At 36.0% G+C, this 12,717-nt stretch overlaps 1 protein-coding gene across 1 annotated transcript; it reads left to right on the top strand.

The window, feature by feature from the left end:
* Positions 1-422: 422 nt before the first annotated feature.
* Positions 423-7,022, top strand: LOC113240458. The gene is made up of 5 exons (XM_026477771.1): positions 423-636; positions 1,779-1,881; positions 2,979-3,123; positions 4,593-4,759; positions 5,639-7,022. The coding sequence occupies exons 1-5, from the start codon at positions 428-430 to the stop codon at positions 5,783-5,785; spliced, it is 771 nt and encodes a 256-aa protein (XP_026333556.1). The 5' UTR covers positions 423-427; the 3' UTR covers positions 5,786-7,022.
* The last annotated feature ends 5,695 nt before the right edge of the window (positions 7,023-12,717 follow it).

The following is a 12,717-nucleotide window of genomic DNA, read 5'->3' as shown; positions in this document are numbered from 1 at the left end:
ATGCTTGAATATATCGTGTAGTTACTCATACAATATTTTATTTTTAAGTTTAAAGTGGATATACCCCTCTAAAATCAAATCGAAGATTAGGAATTTTTCCTCTGCTCCCTCTTAAAAGTTTGAAGTATAGAACATTATCCTTCATTTTACACTATTTTTTATATTTTGCTGGTTTTTGTACTTCTTACTGTTTTTGTATGCAATAAAGAATATTTTCAATGTATTAGTACAGGGTATAGTTTCCGTGGCTTAGTTGGCATAGCGTCTGACACGGTTTGTTAGAGACGTTGGTTCGAATCCAGCCGTATCGAAGGATTTTTTTCTAAATACACAATCTTTGTATTAATAATTACTACAACATACTGTTAGGTTCAATTCACAAGTAACGCCGTACTTTTGTGTACAACAGGACACTCTGGACGGCGACATGAAGTCCCTTCGCAAACTTCTTGAAGTCCAAAAGAACGACCTCAAAACGCACTATCAGAAACAGCTGGAAGATGCCGTTCTCGCCAAGTTGCAGGAGTTCCAGCAGCAGTTGGATATCGCCGAAAGAGAAATGGAGAACGACGCAAGAGCGAAAGAAGCGGCGATAGTCGATAGCTACACTAAACAAATTGCCAGGATTGAAGAACAGTAAGACCAAGTGATGTATTTAAAAGTGTTGTGTACATTAACGTGACAAACGACAGACGGCAGTGCCACATACACAACACTTATGCCTCGGATCACAGAATTGAAGCTGTAATATTTATTATCTTATATCAAAAACAGTACCTTAAATGATAAACGCCCAATAGAATTTCTGTGTTTTGGACATCTCCACTACACTTATTTATTTACCTATAGCAGTAATGTCAGCATTACTGTGTTCCAGTTTAGAACGGCGCTGGTGAAATTACAGGCACATGGGACTTGTCAACTTATGTCTCAGGGCGACGGGCGCAGTGGCATTGCCCCTCAGATTTTTGCGATTTAAAGCCCTGAGTGGCACTGCAACTGTTACGGACAGGCGGTGTTGTTTATCATCAGGCGCACGACTTGTTCGTCCCGTCGCTTGATATTATAAAAAAAAATACAACCTATTGTTGCTGAATGGTCAACATGCTGGTCTGCCACGCAGAGGTCCCGGATTCGTTTACCGGGCCGAGAGAAATTTTTGTATGGCCTACTTTTATTTCTCTCGTGAGTTTGGGTGCAATTTGTGGTTGTCTATGTATGTGTCCATGGCACCCGCGACACAGGGTTTCCCTAGTGCGGGGCTATGTTGAGTGTGTGCGTTCAAACACAAAAAATCACAAAGAAATACAAACAAACACAAAAATTCACAAAGAAAAAAAATTTAACCTCATGTTGTGTAATTTATATAGATAATTCAGGATTTTTTTTCAAATGCGGTAGCTCCCCTGAACAGTAACAACGCCCCCCAGTTACCCAAAGTTGTCCTTACCGCCCAAGTGGGCCCCCCAGTAAACCTATGGTTTAGGGCTTAGTCTGCCATACTAGCCCACGTCTACGCCTTTTCCAAAGTTTGAGAATCTTCTTGGACTTTCAGATTTTGTTTCCCTTCACTGTTAGCGAGAGGGATCGAGTATTTATATACTCGATATTGCTACAAATATTCACAAATGTACTATAACTTAGAAAATCAATTTAACATGGCACAATATGACGAAAACCATCTCCTTAGAGAAGATCCGTGGCTTCTGTAACGGCCAAGCCAGGCAATTGACTCTCTATACCCATTTGTTTTAATCTACGTTATCTTTATTTTTCAGGCACAAGCTAGAGATCAACGTTCTAGAAGAGAAACAGAGGGAAGAAATAAAATTGTATCGGCTTCAGCTAGCTCAGTCTAGTGAGAAAATTGGACTACTTGAGGTAACTTGTGATATAAGTTTAAAGACACGCATAACATTCTTACACTGGTGTCACAGCATGTTTAGGAAAGTGTACACTACATTTTCAAGAAAAATAATTAGTTATAAACATAACGGTAATACGAGAAATAAAAATGAACCGGTTCTTGTCGCCTTTACAAAGTTACTAAAACATTTGAGGAGCAATATATACGCTTCTATAATAATATTCCTGTTGATATCCAAAATTCGCCATATACGAAGTTTGAACTATATAGCAAAACAGAATCTTTGTACTGGTTATAATTTTTTTTTATATCACAATTTTTACATACAAGAATTACAAAAATGGCGGCAGTTATCCTAGTTTGGAAGTTTGGCACATATTTGTACCTATCTAAGTGTTTTTTTTTTGCAAGTTATTATTATTATTATTAGTTAGTGCGGTTGATACAGGTAAACTATCTCGGTTATACTCATCCCATGAAATTACGCTTATAATTTTTTTCGTCACACTTGCTCGTAAACAATGTCATGGCATGCAGGCAAAGTCGAACGTAATGTTATAAATTACGCCCACGGGCTTTTTCATTACATTCTCGCCCTATGGAATTTTTATGTTAAGATTAAGCAAAAGTTTTTACGCTCGAAAAATCTGAACGTTTATTTCGCATAAACTTGAAATTTGAAAAAAAAATAAACATTTGCAATTTACCAATATTTTACTATATTGTTTTGTGAATTCTAATTCTGCAGTATTTATAGAATTAGAAATTATTTCTTTTATACAATACATTGTGGCTGCATGCGTCTATACCTTTTATGACATTTTAGTTCGAGTTGTATTATCTATGGCAATCTGTTTAAAAACAAAAAACCCGTCTTTGCAAAATCCGTAAGTGTTGTGTAGTGAAGCGATATTTAGTCATACAAGAAATAAATTGTAGTTGTGTATGTAGCACGGGCGGTAAAAGTACAAACCTTGAGTTATTAAAGCCCTCAGCCTTTGGCTTCGGGTTTCTAACAAACTCTCCTTAGTAATGTCTTATTTACTATTACTATGTATGTTTTTGGAATGCTGTCCCGACAGCAACTCATGTAATTAAAAATGTTTTTTAGAACAAACTAGAGTCTTTCCGACGTCGTCGCGGTCAGATCGCGACGCAACTCCATAGCGTGATGGAGTCGCAGTGGCGGCAGGCGCTGCACATTCTCACCAACGGCAACTCGGCTTCTTCGCTGGACCACACCAGGGCTGACAGCAGTAAGTTCCCTAGAACACTTGCGTAAAGTTAGGTAGGTAGACTATATTTATAGCTTAGGATCCCGGAAGAATGTCCATAAGTCTACAGTATTTTTAAAATACGTATCGTTATAATTCTAATTACATGTGTTAAGTAAGATTTTTAACCGACTTCAAAAAAAAAGGAGGAGGTTATGGTTTGTTTGTTAAGTTAGATAAATCCGTCAATTGTGGACCGATTTTGGAAACTATTTTTCTGTTTCAAAGGGTGCACTCTCATGGTGGTTCCATTGTCACTAAAACAGAATTTGATGAAAATCGAAGGAAATTCTCAAATTTTATAGGCATGTCCGTGTATTCATCAATTTCTCCATGAATTGTGCACCGATTTTGAAAATTCTTTTTTGTTTGAAAGGGTATACTGATGCTGTTCCGGGTTCGTTTCGGCTATCACTAATTACTAATCATTTTCCGCAAATGAAAATCCACTTTTCACCATGACAACCAAAAAAAAGCATAAAATGTACAAAGGTGTCCGTAACGTTCCCATTGTCGCCAAGAATTCAGAATCTGATGAGAGGATCCTTGATGAGGACATTTTTTTTTTCAATGAAAAAGTTACAATTATTGTTAAAATTATCCGAAAAATTGATGGTTGCAAAAACTCGCAAAATTTTGATAAATACAGTCTACCTACCTGCCCCATGTAACGTCAATTTTTAATGAATTTAATTGATTTCTCCTATCCCGAAAAAAATCGGGATTAGAAATGGTCGTAAGATAGCCGATTTCGTTCTTTGTTCCTCGGAGTTTAGACAAATATTATACTATACGTATTCCGATCATTATTAATTACGTAAGAGTGTTAAAAAAAAAAAGTGTTGTAGCTGCCAGATCCAAGTAGTAGATATAGAGGATCTCGACGAGCTCGTAAAATGAGAGACGATTTAAGTTGAGTGTATGTACATGGCAATAAGTTACTGGTTTACAGGAGTAGTGCCATTAATCGGCCTACGTAATGTGCCCTTGACGAGCCTTTACTTATTGCTTCGCAAGTTACATTAAATTTTATTGCGAAAATTCTGTTGCGTTCGCAACAAGTGCTTATCATCGACAAGTGACAAATTTTGGTAAAAAATTAACACTCCGAAAAGAAGCCTACTACATCGTCTTCTTCTCGCAAATAACTTTGGGGCAATACGGAGCCTATTATGGTCTAGTAAAGAACCAGTCAGGTTTCATGCAGTTTACATGTGGTAAAACCGAATTAATTAAATTTTAAAATTTGTGTCCTGAAATACATTTTAAGTATTGTCTCTGGCCCGGTAACAACATCGCCTAAAGTAGGTACTCGAGACGTGAAGTTATTCGACAAATAGGAGTTAAGTATCGAAAAAAGGTGAACGGCATTTGAATAGAAACTGCCTCGTTTTCGTGAGGTCGTAGCAATAAGAGAGCGCGCGAAGTAAACGGTGGGAAACCCAACGCAGCCGCGTCGACGCCCGTGGCGCAGGACTACGGGCCGCCCAAGATCCCGCCGCTGACGATGCCGCCGTTCCTGGCCAAGGGGCTGCAGCGCGCCGACGCGCCGGGCGGCGAACGCGCGCTGCCCTTCGAGGCGCTTAGCGACCACGAGCTGCAGCAGTACGTCAAGCTGGTAAGTCCTTTTCTGTCCTACAGCCTCGGGGCCGAACGGGGAACGCCTCTTAATTTACTTTCACATAATCGTTGAAAGTTCAACGCCATCAATACCTATTTATTGCAAGTTACGACCTTTCGATTTTATATTGAGACTTCAATCAATGTGCTGCCATCTAACGGTTAATAGCTGAACGACAATGAATTTGAAATGTGTACTTAGTTGTCCAAAAAAGAAGCGGCTAACGCTAGAGCTTTATTTTCATTTCTTGTAACAAAAAAATTACTACGATAACTGAAACTAATGGTAACGAAAACTGAAAATGTATTAAAATTAAACAAAACCTATTGATCACACACTACCATAGATAATAATTACGAGTGCGAATATCATGTTTACGTTCCAAAGTAGCTCACTACTTCGCTTATTTCGCTATATTTCTACGATTTTCAAGGTTTTGCGCGAGATAATTGTCACGACCATAACGTACAAAGCGAAAATGGCGGACTGATCTAGTTCGCGGCACTACGCGAACTGTTGACACCTGTACCACGCAAACTAAGCACTTCTACTGTATTTATTGTTCCGTGGTTAACATTAACCATGTACACATACGCAGTCCTTTCAAGAAAAAATCACGTAACGATCTTCAATAAAACCAACAGATTTGAAAATTTTATGTTGTCAGACCTCTTAACAATGTAATCGTCATTTTCCGTAAAACTCTGCTTCTTGAACTTCACAGAATTAAACTATAATGCTTTTTGTAATTTCTCACCACTGTCCCGACATTTTGAAACAGTTACATGATAATTATTTATTGTATAACCATGAAGATCTTAAAAACTTTAATTAATGTTTTGGAAAATAAATGTGATAATCCCTTTTGCCTTTCAGCTACTGACGAAACCGCCGAACCTGGACGGCAGCGGGGACAGCGCCGCCCCGCGTGACATCACGGAAGAGCCCACCAGCGACCGGCCACTCGACAAAACCAAACCCAAAAGGAGCTTCTCCAGTAATAAACCGCCTTGGAAGGCATAGCACAGGGTACTTCGTACACGTAACAAAAAACAGGGCAACACCAAGAGAAAACATCTATACATTTGATTATGATGAGTTACAACTTCCTAACCACGGTATGACTTTGGCTTCTTTCTTACCACGATACGACTTTTAGTTTCTGACGACGGTATGAGTATTAGTTTCTTTCTAACCACGGAATGACTTTAGCTTCTTTCTTACCACGATATGACTTTTAGTTTCTAACCACGGTATGACTTTAGTTTCTTTCTAACCACGGAATAACTTTACTTTCTTTCTTACTACGATATGACTTAGTTGCTTACTTAACACGATGTGACTTTTGATTCTTTCTTACCATGGTGTGATTTTTGTGTCAAGCTCACGGGTTAACAGGTTTAAGCGCCATTCATTAGCTTACTTGCTGACTGTGTGATTTTTAATCGTTTGTTAACTTTGAATATTAAACTCAGATATTACAAATTGATTTAAACTCTCGTGTAACAAAATGTGAAAAATTATGTTCTGGTTAAGTGTTTCGCACAAAGTTAGTTAGTGTTCAAACGTAGTGCTTTTTAACCTAAGTTTTATAACAATTTAATTTTTGTTCAATAGCTTTTTCTAAACAATAATAAAGGATCCCTCCCTAGAACAAAAGAGACGGCTCAAATTAGATAATACAAATTGTTAGTAACTACGTAGTGGTATTATTATCAAAATCTCGCCAATTGACATACGTCAACCCAGAGTTTAGAAATCGGAATATTTTAAATAAACCAGTTTGTGAATTGCATTCCCGTTGGATATAGTATAATGTTGACCGTTAACCTTTGTTCGTTCAGTCACTTGATATTATAAGAAAAAGAAAGACAAGACCAGCAGAGAACGGTGGTGGTATGCACTTTTATTTCTAAGTAAAAATCCATGAAATAATTACAGCACAAACACAGTACACACAATATTTAATATAGTTTTATGATTTAATACATATTACAATACAATTAGACACAAGGCTTATTAATAAATAACTCTACTTAGTAACTAAAGTCTAGTAGTAAAACTAAGTCGACTGTAATGTCCTAAATTATGCCCACGGGCTTTTTCATTACATTACCGTCCTAGTTTTATGCTCATAAATCTGAATTTATTTCGCAAAAGCTGCAAGTACAGAAAAAAACTAAACATTTGCAATTTAACTAAATTTATTATGTGAATTCAAATTCTGCAGAATTTTTAGAATTTCGAAATTATTTATTTTATATCTAATACATCGTGGTTGCCTTTATAACATTTAAAAAAAGAAACCCGCCATTTACAAAATCCGTAAATGTTGTGTTATAAAGCGATATTTATTCATACAAGAAATAAATTATCGTTGTACCTATTTCCTCGCAAATGTAATGAAAAACATCATATGTCGTACGGGCGGTAAAAATCACAAACTCGAGTTATTAAAGCCCTCAGCCTTTGGCTTCGGGTTTCTAACAAACTCTCCTTAGTAATGTCTTATTTACCGCCCTTCATACACAATGTACTTTATGTAACAATATTGGTATAACGGAGTGTGCGCTGTGCTTAATGCCGTCTCACTGGAAGGTGATTATCACCCCGTAACCGCGTCACGGAATACAGCAAGCGTATTTAACTAAATAGATATCATCATTAGGTAGCATCTCAATTAGGTTTTGGAAAACGGCATTGCACAAAAGGTTGAAGTGCGCGTCACGCACTACTGGCACCGCTTAATCAAGTCTTGTAGATTGTAATGTGGCGTCCGCAGCCTCCACACATCTTGCTTAGCGAGTTTAAAGTTCAAAATTCAAAAGGAAAAAGAAATAGTGAAAATTAAGAGCACAAGAGTTTTTGGTAACTGGTAAACGGGTCAATAAGAAGTATAGTTATGGGCCACAAGGGTCAAGGTCACTCAGCGAGCAATGGAGAGAGCTATGCTCGGTATTACGTGATTTGACGGTGCCTATGTGAGTCAAACTCAAACTCAAACTCAAAATAATCTTTATTTCATAGGTAAGCATTATTACACTTGAAATCGTCACAATGGTTAAACTCTACCGCTCATTCGTAAGGCAGATTCCCCTGAGAAGAATGAGCAAGAAACTCTAGGGGTTGCTCTTTGTAAATAGCATTTACAATATTTTTTTATTTTTATTTGAAACATCAGAGATCGAGACTACCTCCATGAGCTAAACGGGTTACTACCACGGATTTTTGTCATCCAAGTACGCAGAAGTTGTATAATAACCTTTAGTACAAAGTTTCTGTTTCACTATAGTTTTAAACCTCGTGAAAGGCAAATTTTGTATATCAACCGGAATCTTGTTATACAAGCGTATACATTGCCCCTTAAATGATTTTTTGACTTTGTGAAGACGACTATCAAGAAAAGCTAGTTTATTTCTATTCCTCGTATTAATGTTATGTGCAAAGCAAAATGCCGTATGTCATTGACTGTGAAAGTAACTGAAGTAAACCAATCTAGCGGTTTCGACGTCTGAAAGTTTCCTTATTTTTTTAATCGCGTACACTGCAGAGCCGAGCCGTTTTGATAACTTACTTATATGGGGACCCCATTGCAATTTAGCATCTAACGTTATACCTAGAAATACAACTGTATCCACAAGATTCAATTTTTCGTTTCTAACTACAATGTTTGTAACCGTCTCTCTAACATTGGGTAATGTAAATTTCACACAATTTGTTTTTTTCTCATTAAGAAGTAGGTTATTAACAGCAAACCAATCAATTACTTTAGATATAGCATTGTTCACATCGTCATAGGAACATTGGTGCCTTTTAACTTTAAATAATAGGGAAGTATCATCAGCAAACAATACTATCTCATGTTTTATACTCTCCATAAGGCTAGGTAAGTCATTAATATAAACTAAAAATAAAAATGGGCCTAGAATTGAACCTTGAGGGACACCCATGCTAATTGCAGATCCTGACGATCTCGTACCGTTAACATCGACCCTCTGTACCCTACCACGTAAATACGATTTAAGAAGGTCGAGATCACGTCCCGCCACACCATAATGGCGAAGTTTCCTGACCAGTGTATCATGGTGCACACAATCAAAAGCTTTGGAAAGGTCACAGATTACACCAAGAGTGAATCAGAAATGAGGACATCCGTAGGAGAACTAAGGTAACCGACATAGCTTGTTCAGCTGTAGTGGTAGTGGGCGGGGCACATAGCTAGGAGACCCGATGGCCGGAAGGGCGGAAAGGTACCGACGATCTGGTAAAGGTCGCGGGAAGCCGATGGATGCGGGCAGCGCAGAACCGATCATCGTGGAGATCGTTGGGGGAGGCCTATGCCCAGCAGTGGGCGTCGTATGGCTGAATGAAACGGGTCAAAATTAGACGAGCAGCACTGCTCGCTACAGCGGTTGAGCAGGAAGTGACGTCGGAACGAAACAAGATGAGAATGACGACACAAAGGAATTAAAATTTGACAACAAGTGGCCAGAAATCAGAGAAAAGATGATAAACAGGCGGACTGACGATGGAAGGAGGTCGCATCGTCACAAGTTGTTGTTCATAATGTTAGTAATGTAGTCGTGCGTGGTTGTTAGTGTTTTGTAAATAACCCTATTATACATAGTTTGTAAAGAATTCTAAAATGTAATTATTTTTCTTACTAAAAAGAGCACAGCTCATAATGATAATTAAGTATTTATTTATTTATTTATGTATATACTCACGCCAACAACTAAAGGGCTCGTGTGAATCGATAAAAAAATTAAATTTCCGACTTTTTAAATACATTATTATTTGATCTAAAGATTCTTTTTAGCTGTCTTTTTTTCCACGTTAGCTCTATATATTTCTTTTGTAATCTTTGTCCACGCCATATCTATAAACCACCTGCACATACCGTTCTCAATTTTTATTTAAATTTATTAATTTATAGCATAGCTACAGAATACAAAATGTCATGTTGTTTAAAGTTAATATGCATTGCAAAAGGAGTAAAGCATTCCTATGGCTACCACACACGGCATTTGCGAAGTAAATAAATCTTACAAATTAATAAATACTCGTATAGAGGAAAAATAGTACAAATCATATTGGATCACCAATAAGATTTTTAAATATCTGCCATATAACGATTGGGAGAATATGTCCATTTATTATTTATATTTTTATTTTTGTACGAAAGTAAAATCTGACGAACGAAGTCATGGAACAAAAGTTGTTGTTCATGAAGTTAGTAATATTGTCATGTAAGGTTGTTAGTATTTGAAAAATAATCCTGTATATATAATACAATATTATAAATATCTCATTAAGATATTATTTTGAAAATTACTACTTTTAGTTTAAGAGTTTTATTGTTTTGGATTTTTGTTCCATCGTTACATTTACAATAATAGTTTAAAATAAATAGGTAGATAAATAAAAACTTTATACACCACCCTGATAAAAACAGTACATAGAAGCGGATTTTTGAATGCAGACAGGAAAAGGTGTGCGGTTAATTCTTATAGTCCAGCTTCACGTGCTCTTGACCTGTACGGTATATAAACGTACTCTCATACCCAAAATTACAAGTACTTTTACTTACAAACGTTTTTTTGTAACTTTTTAAGTTACAAAAAAACTTTTTTCCGTCAACTTTTCTAATTAACGTAAATAAATAGTAAATTATAACAATACTAGTACATAATCGTAATTAAAAAAATTGGTAAATAAGCGATCGAGAAAGATTACGTATCGCTCGGTGAAGCGGGGTCACTGCCCTTGCGTGCATACGACTTGGAGACAATTTTGCAAAACTTTACTAGATACAATTCGACAGAATATTGAACAGAATAATTTTTTAAATATTTTTAGATGATTTAGCTTTATTTCTATTACTAATTTCTTAAATATGGCGAGAATGCAAATCAACACATTGTATATATGTACATATTTAATTTGAAGACTAAATTGCTGATTAATGGAGGTAAAAATTAAGGTCATTTCTATGGTAGATTTAGTAAGGTGACATCGGTTGTTAGTAATCGAATGAATGAATGCCATCAGTGCTATTTCACTGACACTCTATTGAGTGTCAACTGCCACTGCAACTACATTTTAGCAGAATAACAAATATTATAATTATATTACAATTTCAGGGGAGTTTTAATGGAATTGATGACCATTGATTTCAAGAATTTTAGCATAAATTGAGGCCCCGGATAATAGTAAAAATTCTTTAACGTTTTTTTAAATCCATCAGTATATAATAAATATGGCAACATTTTGTACCCATGGTGTAATGGTGTAAAAGTGTCTTTACAACCTCAAATGGCTTTGGTTTATTCCGTAAAACAGTGAAGTGTTGAATTAATCGCTTTGGAAAACATATATAGTAAAATTGAGGATGTACACCATTGACTTACAAATAAATGGACGACGGGTCTAATACAAAAACCACGAAAAAAATGTCCCAAGTCAACCTATTTAAACGTAGTGACATGTAAAGGAATATGAAAAAGCTAAAGCGTTGAATTTAAATTGTAATGTCATCGCAGTACTGTCTAATTTTGCTTGCTTCGCTGTCAGTCGAACAAACGAAGACTAAAGCGTGAATGACGCTCTGTATACGATTTTAACGCCCTATAAGTTCGGACATTTTTTAGCGCGGACCCGACGTCCATATAATTGTAAGTCAATGATGTACACTGATTAACTATACCGTGTGAAAACACGATTCTTAAAAATGTTCGCGATAGAAAAAAATCAAACTTACCTCGAAATTTGACAAGAAATTCAAGAGGTACTTTACATATATCACTGTTTTTTTTATATCAACTGAACTAAATAGAATATGTATAATGTACAATATAAATTTTTCAAAAGGTATTAATTTCGTTTGTAAAAAATTAAATTCTGAAAAAAGCCAGTGTCCCAAGCAAAATTAACCGTAATAGTACAGGAAGAATTTGAATACGAGCTTAGGTAGTATTAACTGTTAAATATTCTACGAGATAATTAAGATTATTTATTCGGAAAGTTAGAAAATTCCACATATACGTAAATTCGAAGTTCGACGACGTACGAAAGTTCGTGTCTTTTCGTTTTTATAATTTTCACGTTATAAATAAATTTCGAAATGACTAATTAAAAATTGGACTGCAGATTAAATAAGGTCATATCACTCTGTGTGTGACCTTAAAGGTGAAGGATATTTTTCGAAAGAAATAGTTTCATTTTCAATGTCAAGCAATTGCGAATACCTGAGAACTAGATATTATTATTTGTATATTTACAGAGTCGAACCCACCAATTACGTATACATATAGTTATTTAGATGTTAAGGTGCTGGGTAGCCTGTTGTGTCTTAATATATTGTTTTATTGTAAGGCAAATATAGAAATAATTTTATGTATATTGTTATGAAATAAACAATATTTTATTACATCACTTTTGTACGTTAAAAAAATAAAATTTAGTTTTTTTTTGTAAATGTGTTTTATTTTGTACATTATAAGGATAAACACTTATATGTGGAAATGGGCAGTGGGTTAAAACCCAATCAAACCCGCCCGGGATTTTAACCAAATGGGCGTGTTTTAATTCATTTCTGCCTTAAAATTGGCGGCAGAAACGGCGAATATGGAATACGGAATAAACTCGTACTTCATTTTTTATTGAACTGATATTCAATTATTTTTTATGTGAAGTTACTCCACTAGTTATAATTATTAATACAAAGATCGAACACTCAGAAAAAATTCCTTCGATCCGGCCGGATTCGAACCGACGTCTTCTAGCATACCGTGCCAGACGCTATACGAACTAAGCCACGGAACGAACCAGCGGACCTCACGAATTTTTCTATGTGCTTGCGTCGTATCTTTGTATTTTGGTTTTCCAACGACTTTTTAGCCGTAGCGCCATCTATGAGAAATCTATATTTCGTCACCCGGTTAAAAATTAACCTT

This window comes from Hyposmocoma kahamanoa, unplaced genomic scaffold (assembly GCF_003589595.1).
Source record: "Hyposmocoma kahamanoa isolate Upper Pololo Valley unplaced genomic scaffold, ASM358959v1 138, whole genome shotgun sequence".
Taxonomy (NCBI): Eukaryota; Metazoa; Arthropoda; class Insecta; order Lepidoptera; family Cosmopterigidae; genus Hyposmocoma; species Hyposmocoma kahamanoa.
This window is presented reverse-complemented; position numbering and strand designations above follow the sequence as displayed.

What these genes read in the sequence shown, in the direction of transcription:
- LOC113240458 (XM_026477771.1), top strand. Translation starts at nt 428, where the DNA reads ATGAAGTCCCTTCGCAAACTTCTTGAAGTCCAAAAGAACGACCTCAAA. An exon ending in AGAAAATTGGACTACTTGAG is followed by an intron (nt 1,882 to 2,978) that starts GTAACTTGTGAT and finishes AATGTTTTTTAG; the next exon opens with AACAAACTAGAGTCTTTCCG. An exon ending in TGCAGCAGTACGTCAAGCTG is followed by an intron (nt 4,760 to 5,638) that starts GTAAGTCCTTTT and finishes TTTGCCTTTCAG; the next exon opens with CTACTGACGAAACCGCCGAA.